This window comes from Rhinoderma darwinii, chromosome 5 (genome assembly GCF_050947455.1).
Source record: "Rhinoderma darwinii isolate aRhiDar2 chromosome 5, aRhiDar2.hap1, whole genome shotgun sequence".
Lineage (NCBI taxonomy): Eukaryota > Metazoa > Chordata > Amphibia > Anura > Rhinodermatidae > Rhinoderma > Rhinoderma darwinii.
Window position 1 is genome coordinate 180,584,912 of NC_134691.1, and position 22,794 is coordinate 180,607,705.

At 44.3% G+C, this 22,794-nt stretch overlaps 1 protein-coding gene across 1 annotated transcript in view; it reads right to left on the reverse strand.

Annotated features, from left to right (window-relative positions):
• RETREG1 (reticulophagy regulator 1) overlaps positions 1-22,794 on the reverse strand; it is a 94,927-nt gene that overhangs the window by 6,074 nt on the left and 66,059 nt on the right. The window contains exons 4-8 of the mRNA XM_075826764.1: positions 17,113-17,239; positions 14,866-14,950; positions 11,600-11,737; positions 5,208-5,275; positions 2,037-2,163 (exon numbers count right to left, since the gene is read on the reverse strand). Of these exons, the coding sequence (XP_075682879.1) occupies positions 2,037-2,163; positions 5,208-5,275; positions 11,600-11,737; positions 14,866-14,950; positions 17,113-17,239 (545 nt within the window). The remainder of the gene's footprint in view (positions 1-2,036; positions 2,164-5,207; positions 5,276-11,599; positions 11,738-14,865; positions 14,951-17,112; positions 17,240-22,794) is intronic.

Here is a 22,794-nt window from a genome sequence, read left to right on the forward strand (position 1 = left end):
TCTATGGAGAGGCGAGGGGGAGCAGAAGGATGAAGCAGGAGCAGAGTGAGAAAGACACAGACAGGCTGCATACAAGTCTATGGAGAGGGCAGGGGGAGAAGGAGGAGGAAGCAAGAGCAGAGTGAGTTAGACGCAGACATGTTACCCATACAAGTCTATGGAGAGGAGTGGGGGAACAGAAGGAGGGAGCAGGAGCAGACATGATGCGCTGTGTATAGAAAACATAATTACAGTTAGGCTCTGCCCACTAGATCAGAGACAACTAATAATTAGAGATAGAGCCTGTAGGGGGGAAAACAGCTAAATAATGCAGGATATAAGTCATATAATGGACAGAACTAGTGTTATTCCTCAAGTACACACTTATGATCGCTTATTGTGAAAAGCCACCTGAAAAGTTAGGTATGCTTTAAAATCTTCTATCAGTCTTTTACATAGCTGTGAAATCTAAACTTCACTAGATTTTGAGGTTGCAATGAGAGTAAAGTTATCATTGAGGTCATTTCACAATTCAATGCACGTAGATCAGGATAAAAAAGGGAGTTAAAGTATATTAATATGTAAATATATAAAATGACACTCATTATTTGAAAATGGAGAAGACTTAAAAAAGTAACGAAATTTCCCAGGAATGGGCAGCTGGACAACATTAGTCCAAGAGTTTAACTTATTTGCTCAATCACAAAACATCCAGGAATAAAATGCAGGAATATATAGCTTTGTTTAACAACAAGTAATGCTACAACCAGTTATTAAAGGGGGTTTTCATTCTGGATAGGCCATCATTATCTCATCGGTCGGAGTCCGACTCCCGGCATCCCCGACCATCAGCTGTTTTGAAGAGACCGCAGTGCTCTTACGAGTGCTGCTTCCCCTTCAATTCCTTTACTTCTCATGCTGTGAATCGCCGACACACTTGTAGTGGCAGTTCACAGTAATACAGCCTTTTCCTATTCAGTTCAATGGTAGAAGGCCGTAATAGTGTGAACCGCCGCTAGAAGTGTTTCGGTGAATCACAGTGTGAGCAGTGAGGGAAATGAAGGGGAAACAGCAGTCGTACGAGCACTGCGGCCCCTTCAGAACGGCTGATCGGCGGGAGTGCGGGGAGTCGGACTCCGACCGATAATGATGGCCTATCATGAGTATAGGTCATAAATTTCTTAGGACTGGAATACCCCTTTAAGCTTAAAGAGGCATTTACTTTGTCACGTGGGTGGTATGAGTGCTGGATAAGTTTGTTTACCTTTAGACATCTTTTGACACGCCATTGAGACATGTCAGAAGTGGGAATTGGTCAGGGTTTCCCCCATGCATTGCTACAATGAGTGGGCGGTGTGGCTCCTCTAAGAATCATGCTCTTTATTTTCTCTTTTCTTGTTCACACTCTAGAGTAGTTTACAAAATCTGTCATGATCATGTCAACTGACACAGGTACATGGCTAGTTAGGAGACAGGTTGTCAGCCTATGCGTGTAAACATTGAATATTTCCATTCACTGACAGTAAACAGAAATCTTAAATATGGTGAAAAATAAAAACACTCTGGGGGAGATTCATGAAAACTGTCTAACAGAAAAACTGTCTTTGTTACCTCTAGCAAACAATCACTACATACTGTAGCTTTCATTTTACAATTCAAGAAATTAAATATGCGCTGTGATTGGTTGCTATGGGGCAGCAAAGGCTGTTTTTCTGTTAGAAAGTTGTCATGAATCTCCCCCCAATGTATATTAGAAAATTGTATACGCTTTATTTGCTAATCCGTTGCAGAATCCACATGCAGATTTTGCGGCAGATTTTCAAAGGTGGAAAACATCTGCGGCATCTGTACATTTATTTCTATCAATTAACTGCATCGTGTTGAAGTACATAATGTCAGAATGTGTTATGTTTGGTTGTTAATCTGAAACGAAGAATATTTCATTTAGTATAGGTTGCAATGTTTACATAAGATTGGTAGAATTTTTTTTCTCTCATACGTGTTATAAATCGCTCCACCTGGCCCAATTGTATGTTATACTTGTGCTGTGCTCATACCATCTGATGTATCGCTCTGTGGAGTGTACCCTTCTGAGAGGTTGAATGTTCCATTTTCCGTCCAGGACAAATCGGAAGGTTCTTCTCCAGAAACTGATAGTTCTTTGGCCACTGTTTCCGAATTGATCTATAAAACAATCATTGTTTATTGATAAGGACACACCACAATATAATCTCACTCGATATCAGAATAGTAACTGACTCACTTGACTACTGTTACAAATTTGTGTTGACAAAAACAATGGGTGAGATTTATCAAAACGAAAAGTGGAGTAATTGCCTATGGCAACCAATCAGGTTTCTGCTTTCATTTTCAAAAAGAACTCTGAAAAATGAAATCTGATTGGTTGCTATGGGCAACTATTCCACTTTTTCCTTTGAAAGGTTTAATAAATCTTCCCTAATACCTCTCAACTTTAAGGGCCTATTCAGACGAACAAGTGTAAAACTCGGACGTGAAAAACGATAGTTTTTCACGTTCCGAGTCGCACCTGTGCGGAACCCAATTCACGAATCCCTCATAGACTTGACATGTCCTATTTATTCACGGGCACTTTACACGGTCCGTTAAAATAACGGTAATGTGAACAGCCCCCTAGAAATACATGCAGCCATGTGACGGCCGTTAAAAAAACGTTCGTCACACGGACTATATTTACGTTAGTCTAAATCAGCCCTAATACAGACCAAAAAGTAATAGCCACTTTCTGTGTTCTGTCTTTTTGCATCTCATAGAGTGAAAGTTGCAAGTCCCCATATACAGTGAGTCCCAATTATAGTGCCTGACATATGCCCCCATATACAATGTCTAACATATATCCCCAAATACAGTGCCTGACACATGCCCCTCATAAGTGCCAGTTATAAACACCCCATAAGTGTAAGCCACATTCCCCGCATAATTGCCGGCAATATACCATCCCTTGGTTCACAGGTCCTCTGAGACTTGTGGGGAAGTGAGACTCCCAGGAAAACAGGGCCTGGAATCTAAAACAATCAAACAGAATGTGGGACACTTGTCGAGGTGTGTCAAAAAATGACACAAGATTGGTGAGATATTGCCTGCCAGATATGCCTCTGTAGTGTGCACATTAGGGTGAATTTATTAAAACTGATGTTTTAATAGGGCTGGGCGATTATGACCTAAATCAAAGTCACGATAAATTGACCATTGTAACCTCGATTACGATTAATAAATTATTTAGACCACACCCTTTTTACATGCCATGCCATTGAATTAATATAGAACTCCTGCGCCTGCTGTATACTACTGTATATAATATAATCCCTGACACTGCCCCTCACACAGTATAATGTCCCTATAGCTGCCCCTACACAGTATAATGTCCCCATGCAGTATACAGCCCCAATAGTGCCTAATAAAAATAATAAAATACATACTCACTTAACGCAACGACGAGTGGACGAGATCCCTCTGCTCCTCCGGTCTGTGTGGCTCAGCGCACATTTGCAGGTTCCGCTGCACTTCTGGCATATACTGGCATTTCAGGCATCCACGGTACCCTCAATGCCCGCCCCATTTACCTATTGTTACCCTCAATGCCCACGCACCATAGCGAACGGACAGTGCCAGGTTGATGGGGGTTAGATACAGGGATGATGGTGGTTATATACAGGAATAATAGGGGTTATATAAAGGGATGGTGAGGGTTATATACAGGGATGATAGCGAACTGGTATATACAGGTATGATGGGGGTCGCTGTATATAATCCCACCATCCCTGTATATTACTTTCATCATTCCTGTATATTAGCCCCATCATCCCTGTATGTTACCTTCATCATTCCTGTATATTACCCCCATCATCCCTGTATATACCAGCCATCAACCCTGTATATAACCCCCACCGTCCCTGTATATAACTTCCATCATCCCTGTTTACAGGGTTGATGGGGTAATAAACAGGGATGATGGGGGTTATATACAGGGATGAAGGGGGTGTATACAGGGATGATAGCTGCTATATACAGGGATAATGGGGCAATATACAGGGACCCCCATCATCCTAGTATATACCAGTCCGCCATCATCCATGTATATAACCCCCATTATCTGTGTATGTATCATTAGGGCGGGCACTGTCTGCTCGCTGTGGTGTGCGGGCATTGAGGCTAAACAAGAAGTAATTGGGGCTGGCATTGAGGACATCGTGGATCAATAAGCTGCTTGAAACGCTGGTATATGGCAAAAGTTCAGCGGACTCTGAATATATGAGTGCTGAGCCGCTCATGGCTGAGCACAAACAAGCGAGAGGCAGTGACGGCATCGCGTCTGCCTTCGCTAAGCAGTCAGCGGCCAGTGTTATACAGTGAATAGTAGAGCAGGGAACTGACGGTTCCCTGTCTACCATGCGATTAAATTGTATCGGTGTCCTGAGGACGCAGATACAGTTCAAACTGGGGAAAAAAATCTAAAAACGAAATGCACAAGATGACCTTGGTTATCTGCGCTGAATTTCATTTTTCCCGATTAATTGCCCAGCCCTACATTTTAATATGAAGTATTTCCCCCCTGTATGTTTTGTCACTACCTTACTTACTGATTCAGTTTTATCTTTTGGAAATAAGATGTTCACTGCTAGTTTGATATTGAAAAGCCAATAAAAGGAACACTCCAAGCAAGGCTGATTTACTAATACTGTCTTAAATTCAGACAGCTTAGAATTAGACTAGATGCACCAAATTTATAACAGTGGCTCATGCTGGATGATAAATTTGGCGTGCATTTAGACACTTCTATCTAAGTTTATACTACCTCTTGGTTAGCTTATTTTAGTCCACATTGTTCGCGCCAAAATGCTAAGCCTTGTCGGGCAAGTCGAATAACACAGGGATTCTGTCTTTGTTTTTTTTAAGAATCCCTGTGTCATGCCCCACCCCTTCAGAACCAGCACTAGGGAGTGTTTCTCTAAATACCGTGCATTCAAAGTATGTGTGTGAAGCTGGACTATTGTATTTTATTGCATTTTCAGACAGGCATATTACTGAATTTTAAACCTCAGATAGTTCAATCCTACTGATCCAGAACTTTTATTTTCGCACTTGAGCTCATGGCACACCAGTAGATTTTCCAAACTATAAAGTGGTAGACTATTGAATTTTGCTTCATGTCTGATTTGTATTAACCATAATCAAACTGTATTTGTCACCTGAGGGCACATTGCTGAAAGCTCCAATTCACTGTCATCTTCTGCTGTAATTGTTTCTGCCTCTTCTTCTGTAAAATGGAAATTGTATGTAAATAACTTCCTTCAGTGGCGGACACAGACTGCAAAAGGCCCCTGTGCAGATAATGTGCCAGGGCCCCCCCGCCCCCCCCCCCAATACCGACAAAGTTACCTAAACATATATATGCATATAAAAATAAACCTTACTAATAAAAATTATGAAGGAAGATTTATATTGTACATTTTATTACCAGTTTAGAACACAAGTAACACATTTTTTTCCGGGTTAAATTCTTATCTAAACTAAGTCCCTAAATGTGGGCAAAGAAAATGAAAAACCTATACTCACCTCCTCCGGCGCCTCCGTTCCCCCTCCGCAGCCCCTATCCCTTTCTGTGTTTACAAAGCTGCTGTGGTGACGCGCGGTCGATGGCACATGACCGCTGCAGCCAATCAATGCCCTCAACAGCGATTTGCTGTGGAACTACTGTCCTCAGCAGCACACCAATGAGGAGTTATTGGCAGCAGCGGTCACGTGCCATCGGCAGCGCGTCACCAGTGCAGCCTTGTACACTTGTAACACAGACCGAGACAGGAGGATGGGGGCTGCGGCGGGTGAACGGAGGCGAGGGAGGAGGTGAGTATAGTTTTTTTATTTTCTTTGCCCACATTTAGAGACTTAGGTTAAATTGAATCATTGAATATAACACAAAGCACTCATGCAACTGAGATGCAATAATTTAGATGATCTTATCATGCTTAGCTTACTGCACTGTTACCTATCAAGCAGGACTGAATCTCAAGATATCTACAGAGGGGGCTGTATGGCGTTATCTACAGGGGGGACTGTATGGCGCTATCAACAGAGGGGGCTGTATGGCGTTATCTACAGGGGGGACTGTATGGCGCTATCTACAGAGGGGTCTGTATGGCGCTATCTACAGGGGGGTCTGTATGGCGCTATCTACAGGGGGGACTGTATGGCGCTATCTACAGGGGGGACTGTATGGCGCTATCTACAGGGGGGACTGTATGGCGCTATCTACAGGGGGGACTGTATGGCGCTATCTACAGGGGGGACTGTATGGCGCTATCTACAGAGGGGGCTGTATGGCGTTATCTACAGGGGGGCTGTATGGCGTTATCTACAGGGGGCTGTATGGTGTTATCTACAGGGGGGACTTTATGGCGTTATCTACAGTGGGGTCTGTATGGCGTTATCTACAGGGGTTCTGTATGGCGTTCCCTACAGGGGGGGTCTGTAGGGAAAGTCATACAGCCCCCCCCTGTAGGGAACGCCATACAGACCCCCCTTTAGGGAACGCCATACAGACCCCCCTGTAGGGAACGCTATACAGCCCCCCCTGTAGGGAACGCTATACAGCCCCCCCTGTAGGGAACGCCTTACAGCCCCCCCCTGTAGGGAACGCCATACACCCCCAATCACTCAAAAAAATGCGACCTACAGTGTGAAAAGACAAAAGACATGTATCCCCTATCCACAGGATAGGGGATACATGTGTGATCGCTGGCATTGATAGGGAGAGCGGGGGACCGAAAGTCCCCCGAAGTTCTCCATCACTCACCTCTGACTTCCGGTGTCTGCGCAGCTCAAGTGTGACCGGCGCTCCATTCATTTCTACGGAGCTGCCGACACAGACCCCGGAAGTCCGAGGTTTGTGATGGAGAACTTCAGGGGACTTTCGGTCCCCCGTTCTCCCTATCAATGCCAGCGATCACACACGTATCCCCTATCCTGTGGATAGGGGATACATGTCTTATGTTTAATGGCAGAGCGGGGAGATACTCCCTGCTCTGCCGTAGTGTTCCGTGGCATCGCGCTGTAGCAGCCATAGCGGCAGCTAGCGGAGATTCCGGCCAAGGTGGGGGCCCGTGCCGGCAGGTGACGCGGGCCCCCTCATGCCGCGGCCCCGTAGCAGCCGCTACGGCTGCTATAGCAGTAGTTACGCCCCTGTGTTAGGGGGAGTTCACACTGAGGTTTTTTTCGCGAAAAACGTCAGAAAGTGCCTCCCATTGAAATCCATGAAATTTTTCCTGCGAGCAGTAAAAACCGCATGCGGGAAAAAGAAGCGCAATGCCCTTTCTTCGGGCGTTTCTGTCTCTGACTTCCCATTGACAACAATGGCAGGCAGAAAATGCGTTTTTTGCTGCGTTTCCCTGCCCACGGCCCGATGGCCGAAAAACGCCACAAAAAAACGCAATGAAAAACGCGGGAAGTGTTCTACCGGCAGGTCAAAATATGCCTCAAAATTCCGGAAGGAATTATGAGGCAGATTTTTCTACATAAAAACTTCTCCCTTCTGACATGAACTTTTTAACTTCATCTACCTGTCCTCTGCAGTCTGCACGTCCTCCACTCGTCCTGTGTCTGTCCTCCGCTCATCCTATGAGTTCTCCGGCAGTCCTGACTGTACTGTCCAGCCGCCCGAAGTCTTACGTCGCACCGCCCCCTGTCCTCTCCCCTGCCTGAGCGCTCCTCCTACCACCAGCATCGCCGTCCTGTCCTATTCATCTGTGCCAGATTGGCAGTGCAGTGTAGCGGCTATCACCGGGCCCGGGCACCCGCCCCCTCCCTCCCGATTGGTAGTGCAGTGTGGCGGCTATCACCGGGCCCCCGCCCCCTCCCTCCCCTCATGCCTAGTGTTGTGATGCTACTAGGCATGAGGGGGCCCGTGCCGCCAGGCCTGGTACATAAAATGTAATGTGCCTGTCAGGGCGACACGGGCCCCCCCATGCCGCGGGCCCCGTAGCAGCTGCTACGGCTGCTACTGTGGTAGTTACGCCACTGAACGGGCCCCCTTCCCACGCGGGGCCCTTGTGCAGCTGCACCGGCTGCACATGCGGTATGTCCGCCCCTGACTTCCTTAGAGTTTTTTTTTATATTAAAGAGGCTCTGTCACCAGATTTTGCAGCCCCTATCTGCTATTGCAGCAGATCGGCGCTGCAATGTAGATTACAGTAACGTTTTTATTTTTAAAAAACGAGCATTTTTGGCCAAGTTATGACGATTTCCGTATTTATGCAAATGAGGCTTGCAAAAGTACAACTGGGCGTGTTGAAAAGTAAAAGTACAACTGGGCGTGTATTATGTGCGTACATCGGGGCGTGTTTACTACTTTTACTAGCTGGGCGTTGTGTATAGAAGTGTCATCCACTTCTCTTCACAATGCCCAGCTTCTGGCAGTGCAGCACTGTGACGTCACTCACAGGTCCTGCATCGTGTCGGCACCAGAGGCTACAGATGATTCTGCAGCAGCATCGGCGTTTGCAGGTAAGTCGATGTAGCTACTTACCTGCAAATGCTGATGCTGCTGCAGAATCAAGTGTAGCCTCTGGTGCCGACACGATGCAGGACCTGTGAGTGACGTCACAGTGCTGCACTGCCAGAAGCTGGGCGTTGTGAAGAGAAGTGGATGATACTTCTCATCAGAACGCCCAGCTAGTAATAGTAGTAAACACGCCCCGATGTACGCACATAATACACGCCCAGTTGTACTTTTACTTTTCAACACGCCCAGTTGTACTTTTGCAAGCCTCATTTGCATAAATACGAAAATGGTCATAACTTGGCCAAAAATGCTCGTTTTTTAAAAATAAAAACGTTACTGTAATCTACATTGCAGCGCCGATCTGCTGCAATAGCAGATAGGGGCTGCAAAATCTGGTGACAGAGCCTCTTTAAGTATTTGAGGCTTCGTTCACATCTGCGCTAGGGTCCCATTCCGACGTTCCGTCAGAGCGTGACCCTGACTGACACAAACAGAAACCAAAGGTTTCAATGATGACGGATCCGATGGCAATGGTTTCCGTTTGTCTCAGTTGTGCAAGGGTTCCGTCGTTTCGCCGGAATCAATAGCGTAGTCGACTACGGTATTCAACCTGTCAAAACGACGGAACCCTTGCACCCCATGGAGACAAACTGAAACCATTGCCACCGGATCTGTGACTATTGAAATCAATGGTGATGGAAACGGAAACCTTTGGTTTCCGTTTGTGTCAGTCATGGTCCCGTTCCGACGGAAAGCTCCGACTGAATGTCGGAACGGGACAATAGCGCAGATGTGAACGAAGCCTAAATCATTGGCATTGCTTTGATTTGCAGTTACTCTTGTGCATAACATATAATACTAGCATCTAGTTCACAAGATCTGGATAAATGTAATTGTGTAATAATTGTGTAATATGAACATTAGGACTTTATGCCAATATCATGTCTTTTACAGTAATTTGGACTTCTATACATATCATAAAACGTATTGCCATTAACTGAAGTTAATTTTCATTTTAATAAATGCGATAACTTTCCTGAAGTGAAAGGAAATATGTTCAAAATCCCAATAATTTTATCCCAACGCTGTTTCGAAATGAAATCAGCAGAAGCATATACGTATACATGTATTTTATATTACATTTAGATTTTCTAATGAAAGATTATTCTACAACCTCTCACTTATTACTTATTGACACACAGATGGTGATCTCTAAAAAATACTAGCATTCTGACTACACTTGTCATAAGGTGACCTTACATGGACTGAAGGGGGAAGGATCCGACTCTTTGTGGGAGCACAGTGTGGGGTCTGGCCGGGCACCATGTATAACCAGTGAAGCTTAACCTGTGAGCCACTTAAAAATTGACAGCAATTGTCAATGACCAGAATCACCCTCTATACAAGTGTGAATCGGGTAATAGAGCAAGGTAGAGAGGAGGAAGGGGGTGTTCAAATTCCTTGTGACCGTCCTCTCATAGCCATCAGCGTGTACTGATGCCATTATGACCCTGAGCTCTCTACAGGGAATACAGGTTCATGTTCATTGGGAAGTTCAAAATAAGACTACTTTGCTCTATAACCCAAACTGCTCCTGCTTGTAAAGGCAGAGATTTGGTAATAGAAATATATTAAAGGCTATGTACACCTTTAAAAACGAAAGCCTTTAACCAGTTGCGGACCGCCTATAAACGCTAAATGTCCGGGCGGTGCGCACTTAACTCTGCAAGGACGTTCCAGAATGTCCTGCAGTTAGCTGGTTTGCCGCTCCCCAGAGGCATTTAGCTCCGTGATACAGCTGTCAGAACTATCACATTACTCCTCCCGCGGCGCTTACGACTGTGAGGAGCTCTGTGGTACAGCTGTCTAGAGACAGCTGTATCATGGAGCTTTATCCAGAGACCACTCGTGTGTGGGTCATGTGATCGCTGTGACAGCCTATCACAGCGATCACAGAAAAGTTTGTTAGCAAACAACAAGCTTTTACAGTTGTATCTGCAGGCTGGCAGAGAGGAAGAAGAGTAAGGCCGGATTCACACGAGCGCAAAAGGCACTTAACAGCTCCGTGTGTCATGATCATATGGTGCGCGGCTGCGTGCTTTTCGTGCAACCGCCATCATGATGACACTCCGTTTGTATGTTTCTAAACAGAAAAGCACGTGGTGCTTTTCTGTTTTCATTCATACTTTTCACTGCTGTTGCGCAAATCAAGCGCGTCCCACAGAAGTGCTTCCGTGTGGTGTGCGTGATTTTCACGCACCCATTGACTTCAATGGGTGCGTGATGCGCGAAAAACGCACAAAGAACGGACATGTCGTGAGTTTTACGCAGCGGACAACCGCTGTGTAAAAATCACGGACTGTCTGCACGGACCCATAGACTAATATAGGTCCGTGCGAGGCGCGTCAGAATCACGCGCGTTGCACGGACGTATATCACGTTTGTCTGAATAAGCCCTTACTGCTCACACCGTGAAGCGCGGACACACTTGTAGCGGTGGTTCACATTATTACAGTATACACTTGAATGGGAGAAGGCTGTAATACTGTGAACCGCCGCTACAATTGTGTCCGCCATTCAGTGTGAGCAGTAATGTTCAAAGTGCAGTTTTGTAGAGGAAAGCAAACCTGTAGTCAGTATCAAACGTATGTCCATCATTAAAGCGGTTTCCAACCACTAAGTGGCTCACTATGGGTTAAAGCAATTGACTGCTAGGACCGATGTGACCAGCAGAGCGCGAATGGGCCAAATTTCAATTAAAAAATAAGAGAATTTTTTTTTTAAACTTTTGAGTCACTTGGTTGGAATTTTTAAGGAGTTGATGTGTAACAAAAACCTAATCCAGTGAATGAAGCTGCGCGGCAATTCTGACACTGTGCTAGAAGGACTGTCCGTTCTCCTTTTCCAAGTACTTAGTTTCAGACATCAGTCAGGTCCCAGAAGTTGGATGACCATTAATCAGACATTGATAATATGTATATAATATATAAAAAAAACATGAAATTTGAATTTTTACATGTGTAGTGCTATGGAGAGTAAAGGGCCTGCGACTATTTGTTGACTTAGAACAAACAATACACTTACTGGATTTGGCTTTTATCCAGAGGCTCACAAATGAATGCAACCCAAAAGCCAGTTTCTGCAGAACTGGCTTCACCTTGCAGCACACTTTCAGTCCAATTTCATTACACTTTATCAATGGACACAAGAAGGCACACAATACTGCATAAAAAAAAACATGAAGAAGAATTATAATGATATTCAAATTATTATTGTATATAAAATCATCTGTCAGACATTGGGTATACATGACATGTATTTAGAGACAGGATCCTTTCCAGGACCTTGGATAGGCTATCAAAGTCTAGGCCCATATATCCCCTTAAAATATATATTTGCTCTTTTTTGTAATGAGTCTTGTGTGAGCAGCATATTGTCAGGAAAAATGTGTAGCATTCAGGGGCCTTAGAAACGGTAAAGAATTCAAATCAAGTATTTTAGAAAGTTCGATAACTTTCTTCGTACGGGGATGCTTTATTTCCATAAAAACGTATAAACCAAACCATTCAACAGATGAAGCATCGGTGCAGGAAAGTATTTTATGATATGGTGGCAAAAGTATACAGGTATATATCACAGAATATGTGAAAAACGAAAAAGAATATAAAACTTATACCAAATTCAGAGTGTCATCAATGTTAGTGGAATTATTAACAAATTTGATTTAGTAGAGCAAAAAATGCAGAAACATCTGTAGACAAAGTAGCAAACACATCAGCGGTGCTTCATGTATGTAAACTGGCACACAATGGGGGGAATTTATAAAAGGCTTTACGCCACTTATATAGCATAGAAAAGTCTCAAATGATTGCACACGCCATATTTGCACTATAATTTGCAAATTATAACACCTCTCGCATTTTTCAAAAGTGGCAAGAAAAGTGGGCAGGGTTTAGCAGAGGGGTCAGGGCCTGCTGCAGACCAACAGATTTAGCATCACTTATGCCAGAAATTGACCTATGTTATGGCGCAAATTTAAGCCTTCTAATAGCAGGCATAGATTTCTAATTCTGCTGCACGGACAGCCAAAAAAAGATTTAATACATTGTACTCCAGCGCAATACAGTTTGACCTCTTTCCGTCATTGTACATACAGTTACGTCATAGCCAGGGAAAGTATAGAGCGGGCTCAGCGCGTGTAAACTCCTCACTGCAGTGGACAAAATCGGAGGTAACTCCAATCTCGGTCAATATCGACCCCTTCCAAAAGACCATCGCACTCGCCCCCTGATCACAGGCTTCTATCTTAGTGCAGAAAAACACAATATACTGCAATACATGAGTATTGCAGTATATCGTGCAAGTGATCCAATGAATGCTTATTCAAGTCCCCTAGCGTGACTGATATATATATATATATATATATATATATATATATAGTACTGTGCAAAAGTTTTAGGCAGTTGTGGAAAAATGCTGCAAAGTAAGAATGTGCTCACAGTTTTATTTTATCGATTGAGAAAATACAAAGTAAATGAACAGAAGACAAATCTAAATCAAGTCAATATTTGGTGCGACCACCCTTTGCCTTCAAAACAGCATCAATTCTTCTAGGTACACTTGCAAAAAGTCATGGATTTTGTAGAATTATAGTCAGGTGTATGATTAACCAATTATACCAAACAGGTGAGATAATGATCATCATTTTCTTATGTAGGTCGAAACACAGTCATGAACTGTAACAGAAACAGCTGTGTAGGAGGCCTAAAACTGAGAGAGGAACAGCCAAACTCTGCTACAAAGATGAGGTTGTGGTATAGAGTTTCATGTCACAGGTCCACCATGGCAAGACTAAGCACAGCATCAAGACACCAGGTAGTTATACTGCATCAGCAAGGTCTCTCCCAGGCAAAGATTTCAAAGCAGACTGGGGTTTCAACATGTGCTGTTCAAGCTCTTTTGAAGAAGCACAAAGAAACGGCCAACATTGAGGACCGTAGACGTAGTGCTCGGCCAAGGAAACTTAGTGTAGCAGATCAAAGACACATCATGCTTACTTTACTTTAAAACCGGAAGATGTCCAGCAGTGTCATCAGCTCAGAATAGGTAGAAACCAGTGGGACCCAGGTACACCCATCTACTGTTCGGAACAGTCTGGCTTGAAGTGGTCTTCATGGAGGAATTGCGGACAAAATGCTATACCTTCGATTGTGGATACAAGGCCAAGCGTCTCAACTATGAACGAAAACATAGGAACTTGGGTGCGGAAAAAATGGCAGCAGGTGCTCTGGACTGATGAGTCAAAATTTTAAATATTATGCTGTAACAAAAGGGCTGGAGTGCACAATGAGAGGTAACAATGAAGCATGGTGGGGCTGCATTTCAGCAAATTGAGTTGTGAATTTGGTCAGGATTAATGGTGTCCTGAATGCTGAGAAATACAGGCAGATACTTACCGATCATGCAATACCATCAGGGAGGCACCTGATTGGCTCCAAATTTATTCTGCAGCAGGTCAACGATCCCAAACATACAGTCAATGTTATTAAGAACTATCTTCAGCGTAAAGAAGCGTAAAGAAGAACAAGGAGCCCTGGAAGTGATGATATGGCCCCCACAGAGCCCTGATCTCAACATCATTGAGTCTGTCTGGGATTACATGAAGAGACAGAAGGATTTGAGGAAGCCTACATTTACAGAAGATTTGTGGTTATTTCTCCAAGATGTTTGGAACAACCTCCCTGCCGAGTTCCTTCAACAACTGTGTGAAAATGTACCTAGATAAATTGATGCTGTTTTGAAGGCCAGGGTGGTCACACCAAATATTGGTTTGATTTAGATTTCTCTTCTGTTCATTCACCTTGAATTTTGTTAATTGATAAAAAAAAATGGACACATCTATTTTTTTAAAGAATTCTTACTTAGCAGAATTTTTCCACAACTGCCTAAATCTTTTGCACAGTACTTTATATTAATTGAAAGTAAATTTCCATTTTCCCCCTAAAGTAATGTAAAAAAAATTAAATAAATATAATCTGTTTTTTTTTTTTTGTAAATTATTTTTTTCTTCTTGTAAAACACACAAAAAAAAACTATATAAATTTATAATCGCCGTAATTGTATTGACCTGTAAAAACGAAATGCGGGAAGAAAAACCCCAAAATAATAAACTGATAAATAGCTGCGGCAGCTGCGGTCAAGATTGGCCTATAAACGCTAGTCTTAGTAAATTCCCCCAATGTGTTCTAAATGATGACAGTGCTTCTCCTTTGCCACACAGATGTGTATAGTTCTACAGTACAATATTCAATATTAATGCTATTTTTCATGTGACTACAGTACGTACTTACATATGAAATAGGAGAGGACAACTCCAGGAATGTAGCTTCCCAATAGAATGAAAAATGTACATACACTGCAGACCAAAAGGCAAAACTGCAAAATACACATAAAATATGATTTTAGGGTGTAAGGTATCTTAACGTGTTAAAAAAAATAAAAATCAAGATATCATATTTAGTTTTAAAGCCAAAGAACATTGAACCATATAAGTCTACCATTAAAGAGGGGTTATCGGCTCTCCTAAACATTGAGTGTGTATCCACACAGTGTCTCTGAGATTGTCAGCACTCAGTGTCAGACTGTGTAGGGACACGCCCCATTGACCAATATAATGGTAATACCAAGCTGTCAGTTTAGTCATTCATTTCCAGGAGGAATAACAGAGGAACGACACTGTGCAGCGTTCTAAGGAAAGATTCTCCAGAATTGTTATTTCATACGGAATACAAGTATTGACTAAAACAGACATGTCAGGAGAGCTGACCAGTCCTCTTGATGCTGTAATGCTTCATTCTTTAGATATGGCAGATCCTCCTGGTCTCCAGGCTGCAGAAGTATTTTTCAAGCTCCTAGTCTATCTTCTAGTTGTTCAAATTAAGCGTGAGCACTTTCAAAGAGTATAGTTATGTGTATGTTTGAAACCCTTGGGATCCCCTATATATCTGACGCATAGATCATGGAGCAAGGAGCAATGACTCTTGACCATCTAATTTTTATCTTAAATTTTTTTTCTAGGAAAAAGCTGACTATATGTCTATAGTTCAGAATACTAAAAGTTCCCTATATTTACAGAATGTCTGTAATTTTATAGATAATTTCAACTCTGAAAAAAATCATTGGTGTATACGCTGATCAACAAGCATTAGATTACTCCACCATCTTCTGCGCAATTATAAAAAAACGCATAATGTGGTTTTACCACAATGATGGATAGGAGAGGTGATAATTGTTAGATCTCTAGGGCCGCACTGATCACTAGTAAGGGGTCCTGAGTCCCACGATTCTCAAAATCAAAAGAACTGTGATGTGGAGGAATTTGTATGAAGTTGTACTCGGCTAGAGAGTTACAGAAACAACTAACTTTTCTTAAGAAAATAAGCTAAAATAACAGAGATTACTAATATCACCTTCATAAAATAAGTAACCACATTATAATATTCATAGATAAATGCATCACAATTTCATTCTACCCAGGGGGCTCCCTATTTATCCCAACCTTGGCTTCACTAATAAACAACATTGTTTACCCAGATTGCAATGCACCCAAAGCACAGTTGGCCCTGGCATCTGCCCAAGGTTTGCCCTGTGGTGACATGGCCCTAGTTATACAGCAAGGTCTCAATTAAAACTCACTAGCTGTAATTCCAGCTTTCCTGGGCATGACACAAACTAACAAAACACACATCACCAATTGGATAGCATTAGAAGCCACGTTTATCTGATGCTATTACCTGAATCATTGGTGTGTCCATATTATAATTATAATAATTATAATATACATTTTCTTAGTTATGAAGTGCTAATGCTATGTGCTATTAAAGTTTTAAAGAGGACCTATCGATTCTCCTGACGTGTGTTTTAGTGAATACTTGTATTTCCCATTAAATCACAATTCTGGAGCATCTTCTATTAGAACTATGCCTCGTGCTGTTCCTCTGTTATTCTTCCTACAAATTGATGAATAAATTGACATCTGGGTATTACCAATCCCCTTGTTAAAGAGGCGTGTCCCTACACAGTCTGAGATTGTGAGCACTGATTGGACAGTGTCAGTCTGTGTAAAGACACACCCCCAACTGGTAACACACCGTTGCCAATTTATTCATACATTTGTAAGAAGAATAGCAGAGGAACTGCATAACCCAGAGTTCGAAAAAAAAGATACCCCAGAATCGTTATTTTATGGAAAATACAAGTATATACTAAAACAGACATATCAGGAGAGCTGACTGGTCCTCTTTAAAGGTGTGGTGGAATGGCTAAAACAAAGACTGTTCCTCACTTTTTAAAGATCTTGAAATTGGAAAGGACTGGACTAATAAAACGGACTGGATTATTCACAGTAATTAAATAAATCACTTATTTATTAAATTAAGGGATGACAACCAAGAGAATGAGAACACTGATTGGTATTATGTTCCACCCTGTCATCTGTATAGATGAGAACTCCCTTGCTTGATATTATAGGATTCATCAAAATATACCCCATTGGTGCTGCAAATGAATATGGAAGTATAAACGTATAATGCTCATACCTTGCCTGGATTTTGCTGTTTAAAATGAGATAATTCGTGTAGAAATATGGTGTAGCTTGACCAGGATTCGGCAATGCACTGGATGAGTCGTGGTTTGCATTCTGAACTAGCGCTAATCACCTCCCACCTAAGAAAAATAAATTAACAGATTAAAAAAAAAATGGAATAATTAAAAAGCAGACAGGTAGAAAATAAAGCATTCATCATAGTAAGGGATAAATGTGTGTATATAAGGCTTTGTTCACATCCACGTCGAAGGCTCCGTAACATACGGTGCTATTTTTTCGGTCAGAAAAGTGACACCTCGGTGGAATCCGACAGACCCCATTATCATTGAAGGCACATGGCCGCGGTCACTATGTCATGATTATGGCGCACGGCCGCAGTCTAGGCTACCGTGAAGATGCAACAGGTTTTTTTAAGAGGCATGTGCCTCTTAAAAAATCTGTTGAATCTTAATTCAGCAGAGCAGTTGGCTATGAAATGTCAGTCTTAGTAAATCTGCCCCAATGTGTCCCTAAGTGGCAATAAGAAGAGAGCCCTTTAAGGGCTATTGTACACCTTTTGAAAATATATATTTTTTAAATAAATCAATGTTTTATCTGATTTTAAACAACTTTTAAATTTACTTTTATTAAAAAAAATTTTTTTTACTTTTTAAGACAGCTTCTGTATACATAGAAGATGCATCGTTCTGTCAAAGCCGATTCTGTCAGTTCAACTGAACTGACGGCTTGGCTGAAAGAGGATCCAGCTAATATCCATCACATCTAAGTTATGAACTTTCTCCATAATATTGGTGGAGCATGCCACGTGTGCCTCTATATGAAAACAGAGGATTAGAAACCTGTAGGTGCCTTATTAGGCTGGGTTCACACGTGGCGGAATTTCACTTAAATTCCGCTGCGGACACTCCGCAGCGTTAATCCGCAGCGGAGCCGTTTGTCCATTGACTTACACTTTAATTTAGCAGTGTTCGTTTAGACGAGGCGTAAAATTCCGCTGCGGAGCATAGGCTGCGGAGCGGAATTTGGTGTCCGCAGCATGCTCTGTCTGTTGCGGAGCAGTGGCGGACTCATGGCGGAATTTCTCCATTGACTTCAATGGAGATTCTAATTTCCGCAATGAAGTCCGCAGCTGTCATGCACATGTTACGTGTGCTACGGATCCGTCTTGCTTTTTTAACTTGACATTTCTTCATTCTGGCTGGACCTATGTATTTCTAGGTCTACAGCCAGACTGAGGAAGTCAATGGGGCTCCCGTAATGACGGGAGCGTTGCTAGGAGACGTCAGTAAATAGTCACTGTCCAGGGTGCTGAAAGAGTTAAGCGATCGGCAGTAACTGTTTCTGCACTCGGGACAGTGACTACCGATCCCAATATACATGTATCTGCAAAAAAAAATGAAGTTCATACTTACCGAGAACTCCCTGCTTCTGTCTCCAGTCCGGCCTCCCAGGATGACGTTTCAGTCTAAGTGACGGCTACAGCCAATCACAGGCTAATAACAGGCTGCAGCGGTCACATGGACTGCCGCGTCATCCAGGGAGATCGGGCTGGATGCCGAAGGAGGGACGCGTCACCAAGACAACGGCCGGTAAGTATGAATTTCTTTGACTTTCACAAGGGAAAGTGCTGTCCCTTCTCTCTATCCTGCACTGAATAGGGAGAAGGGAAGTACTTTTACCGCAGTCCGCAGCAGCTAGTCCGCATCAATTTACTGCACATTTTGTGCAGATCCGCAGCAGAATCTGCAATGCAGATTCTGTGCGGCATTGATGCGGACAGTTGCGGAGGAAATCCGCCACGTGTGGTCATGCCCTTATGGCTTCGTACAACTCAGACTTTTTTCTGTGGAAATGTAAACAGTTGCTAAGTATATCTCCTTTGATTGCGATATTTTAAAAAAAGAAATCAGGCCTGAATATAATGAATCGCATTCCTTTAGTATTGGCGGTTGGACTGCTATGACTGTCTTTGCCTCCTTCTAATGCTGGCAGTCCACCAAGCTTCTGTAACACAACCAGTTTGGGTTTCATGGGCTTGGATACACACAGTGCTTCTGCAGTCACCCGTCAGCTGCCAGACACAGCTGCCTCACTTTATCACGGTCATCTCATCTTATGATTTCTCGATCCGTACAGATGACTAATGACCTTATACTGTTGTGTAGTAAATGTGTGGTGAGGCAATCCCATGGTATGGCTATAGCTAGCGACCAGCCTCCAGACCCTCCTCGTAAAGGTCACAAAGTCTCAGATTGCACATTTCCAAATCTGTAACTTTAAACTACTGGAACAATCTAATCATGTGAGTAAATAGTAAATACCAGTAAACTATTCCAGTTAACCACCCAGAGACACGACGAAGGCTAAAAACAACACAGAGGGGAGGAGAACACTGCGCCAGGAGACATACTAGTGTTGATCATAGAAAACAATCATAGTCTAGATATCAATTTTCAGTTATAGCTTAACAGAATGGAAACAATCATCTGACTGGAAGCTTTGAGCAACTCACTGTTTACGATTTGTGCTAGTGTCTGAAAATATCCTTCAATGAAATGATGACGGTAAAAATGATAGTTAGGTCTCGTTCACATATGCGTTCATGGCTTCCGCCGCAGTTCTGACTGAAAACTCAGGTGAAACCACGGACAACCCCCATGAAAACCCGACGGAACTTATTAAAGTCAATAGGTTGTCCGCCGGTGGTGTCTGTCCTGCAGCAGACCGGCTCTTCCGGTATTTAAAAGCCAAACGCAGGTGTGAACCCAGCCTTAAAGGCCATGCAGACCATCGCAACTTTATTGAGAAAGGCTGAACTTGATGGACCTGTATCTTTTCTCAACCTATGTTACTATGTAACTCATTTTCTTTTATTTCTGCAATACATCTAGGATGAAAAATGAAGCCACTTTGCAGTCTTCAATTAAAAATATTCTACTATTTTGTGTATACAACTCCTATGCAGATCTATGCTTCTCCATGGTTACAGGCTATAAACAAACCCTTCTTGATTACATTTCCAAGAACTGGGGGACGGATAGAAGGGAGTATGATGGTAGGATCGGTAGTTTGTCGTCTGTAACCACAAGACACAAACGTCTGCATAGGAACTGTTAAAACAAAATGATAGAATTTTAATCAAGACTGTTTGCTTAATTTTTTTAATCTTCGATTTATTGTCGTTGTAAAGAATGGTTGCAAAGGTGGACACAGTGGCGTAACTACCGCCGTAACAGCCGTAGCGGCTGCTACGGGGCCCGCGGCATGAGGGGGCCCATGTCGCCCGCCGGCACGGGCCCCCACCATGGCCGGAGGCTCCGCTAGCAGCCGCTATGGCTGCTACAGCTTGACGCCACTGAACACTACGGCAGAGCAGGGAGGTATCTCCCCGCTCTGCCATTAAACAAAAGACATGTATCCCCTCTCCACAGGACAGGGGATACATGTGTGATCGCTGGCAATGATAGGGAGAACGGGGGACTGAAAGTCCCCTGAAGTTCTCCATCACAAACCTCGGACTTCCGGGGTCTGTGTCGGCAGCTCCGTAGAAATGAATGGAGCGGCGGTCGCGCTTGTGCGCATGCGTGACCAGCGCTCCTTTCATTTTTATTGAGCTGCGCAGACGCCGGAAGTCAGAGGTTAGTCATGGAGAACTTCAGGGGACTTTCAGTCCCCCGTTCTCCTTATCGCTGCCAGCGATCACACATGTATCCCCTATCCTGTGGATAAGGGATACATGTCTTTTGTAGGACACACTGTAGGTCGCATTTTTTTGGGGGGTTGGGGACGCTGTATGGCGTTCCCTACAAGGGGGGGGCTGTATGGCGTTCCCTACAAGGGGGGGGCTGTATGGCGTTCCCTACAAGGGGGGGCTGTATGGCGTTCCCTACAGGGGGGGGCTGTATGGCGTTCCCTACAGGGGGGATGTATGGCGTTCCCTACAGGGGGGGGCTGTATGGCGTTCCCTACAGGGGGGGCTGTATGGTGTTTCCTACAGGGGGGGCTGTATGGCGTAGATATCTACAAAGGGGGCTGTATGGCGTTATCTACAGTGGGGGCTGTATGGCGTTATCTACAGAGGGGGCTGTATGGCGTTATCTACAGAGGGGGCTGTATGCCGTTATCTACAGGGGGGCTGTATGGCGCTATCTACAGGGGGGCTGTATGGCGTTATCTACAGGGGGGCTGTATGGCGTTATCTACAGAGGGGGCTGTATGGCGTTATCTACAGAGGGGGCTGTATGGCGCTATATACAGGGGGGCTGTATGGCGTTATCTACAGAAAGGGCTGTATGACGTTATCTACAGGGGGGCTGTATGGCCCTATCTACAGCGGGGCTGTATGGCGTTATCTACAGGGGGGGCTGTATGGCGCTAGCTACAGGGGGGCTGTATGGTACTATATACAGGGGGGCTGTATGGTGCTATCTACAGGGGGGCTGTATGGCGTTATCTACAGGGGGGCTGTATGGCGTTATCTACAGGGGGGCTGTATGGCGTTATCTACAGGGGGCTGTATGGCGTTATCTACAGGGGGGGCTGTATGGCGTTATCTACAGGGGGACTGTATGGCGCTATCTACAGGGGGGCTGTATGACGCTATCTACAGGGGGGCTGTACGGGGCTATCTACAGGGGGGCTGCATGGCGTTATCTACAGGGGGGGCTGTATGGTGTTATCTACAGGGGGGCTGTATGGCGTTATCTACAGGGGGCTGTATGGCGTTATCTACAGGGGGGCTGTATGGCGTTATCTACAGGGGGGCTGTATGGCGTTATCTACAGGGGGGCTGTATGGCGTTATCTACAGGGGGGGCTGTATGGCGTTATCTACAGGGGGGGCTGTATGGCGTTATCTACAGGGGGGGCTGTATGGCGTTATCTACAGGGGGGGCTGTATGGCGTTATCTACAGAGGGGGCTGTATGGCGTTATCTACAGAGGGGGCTGTATGGCGTTATCTACAGAGGGGGCTGTATGGCGTTATCTACAGAGGGGCCTGTATGGCGTTATCTACAGAGGGGCCTGTATGCCGTTATCTACAGGGGGGCTGTATGGCGCTATCTACAGGGGAGCTGTATGGCGTTATCTACAGGGGGGCTGTATGGCGTTATCTACAGAGGGGGCTGTATGGCGTTATCTACAGGGGGCTGTATGGCGCTATCTACAGGGGGGCTGTATGGCGTTATCTACAGAAAGGGCTGTATGACGTTATCTACAGGGGGGCTGTATGGCGCTATCTACAGGGGGGCTGTATGGTGTTATCTACAGGGGGGGCTGTATGGCGCTAGCTACAGGGGGGGCTGTATGGCGCTATCTACAGGGGGGCTGTATGGCACTATATACAGGGGGGCTGAATGGTGCTATCTACAGGGGGGCTGTATGGCGCTATCTACAGGGGGGCTGTATGGCGTTATCTACAGGGGGCTGTATGGCGTTATCTACAGGGGGCTGTATGGCGTTATCTACAGGGGGGGCTGTATGGCATTATCTACAGGGGGACTGTATGGCGCTATCTACAGGGGGGCTGTATGACGCTATCTACAGGGGGGGCTGTACGGGGCTATCTACAGGGGGGCTGTATGGCGCTATCTACAGGGGGGCTGCATGGCGTTATCTACAGGGGGGGCTGTATGGCGTTATCTACAGGGGGGCTGTATGGCGTTATCTACAGGG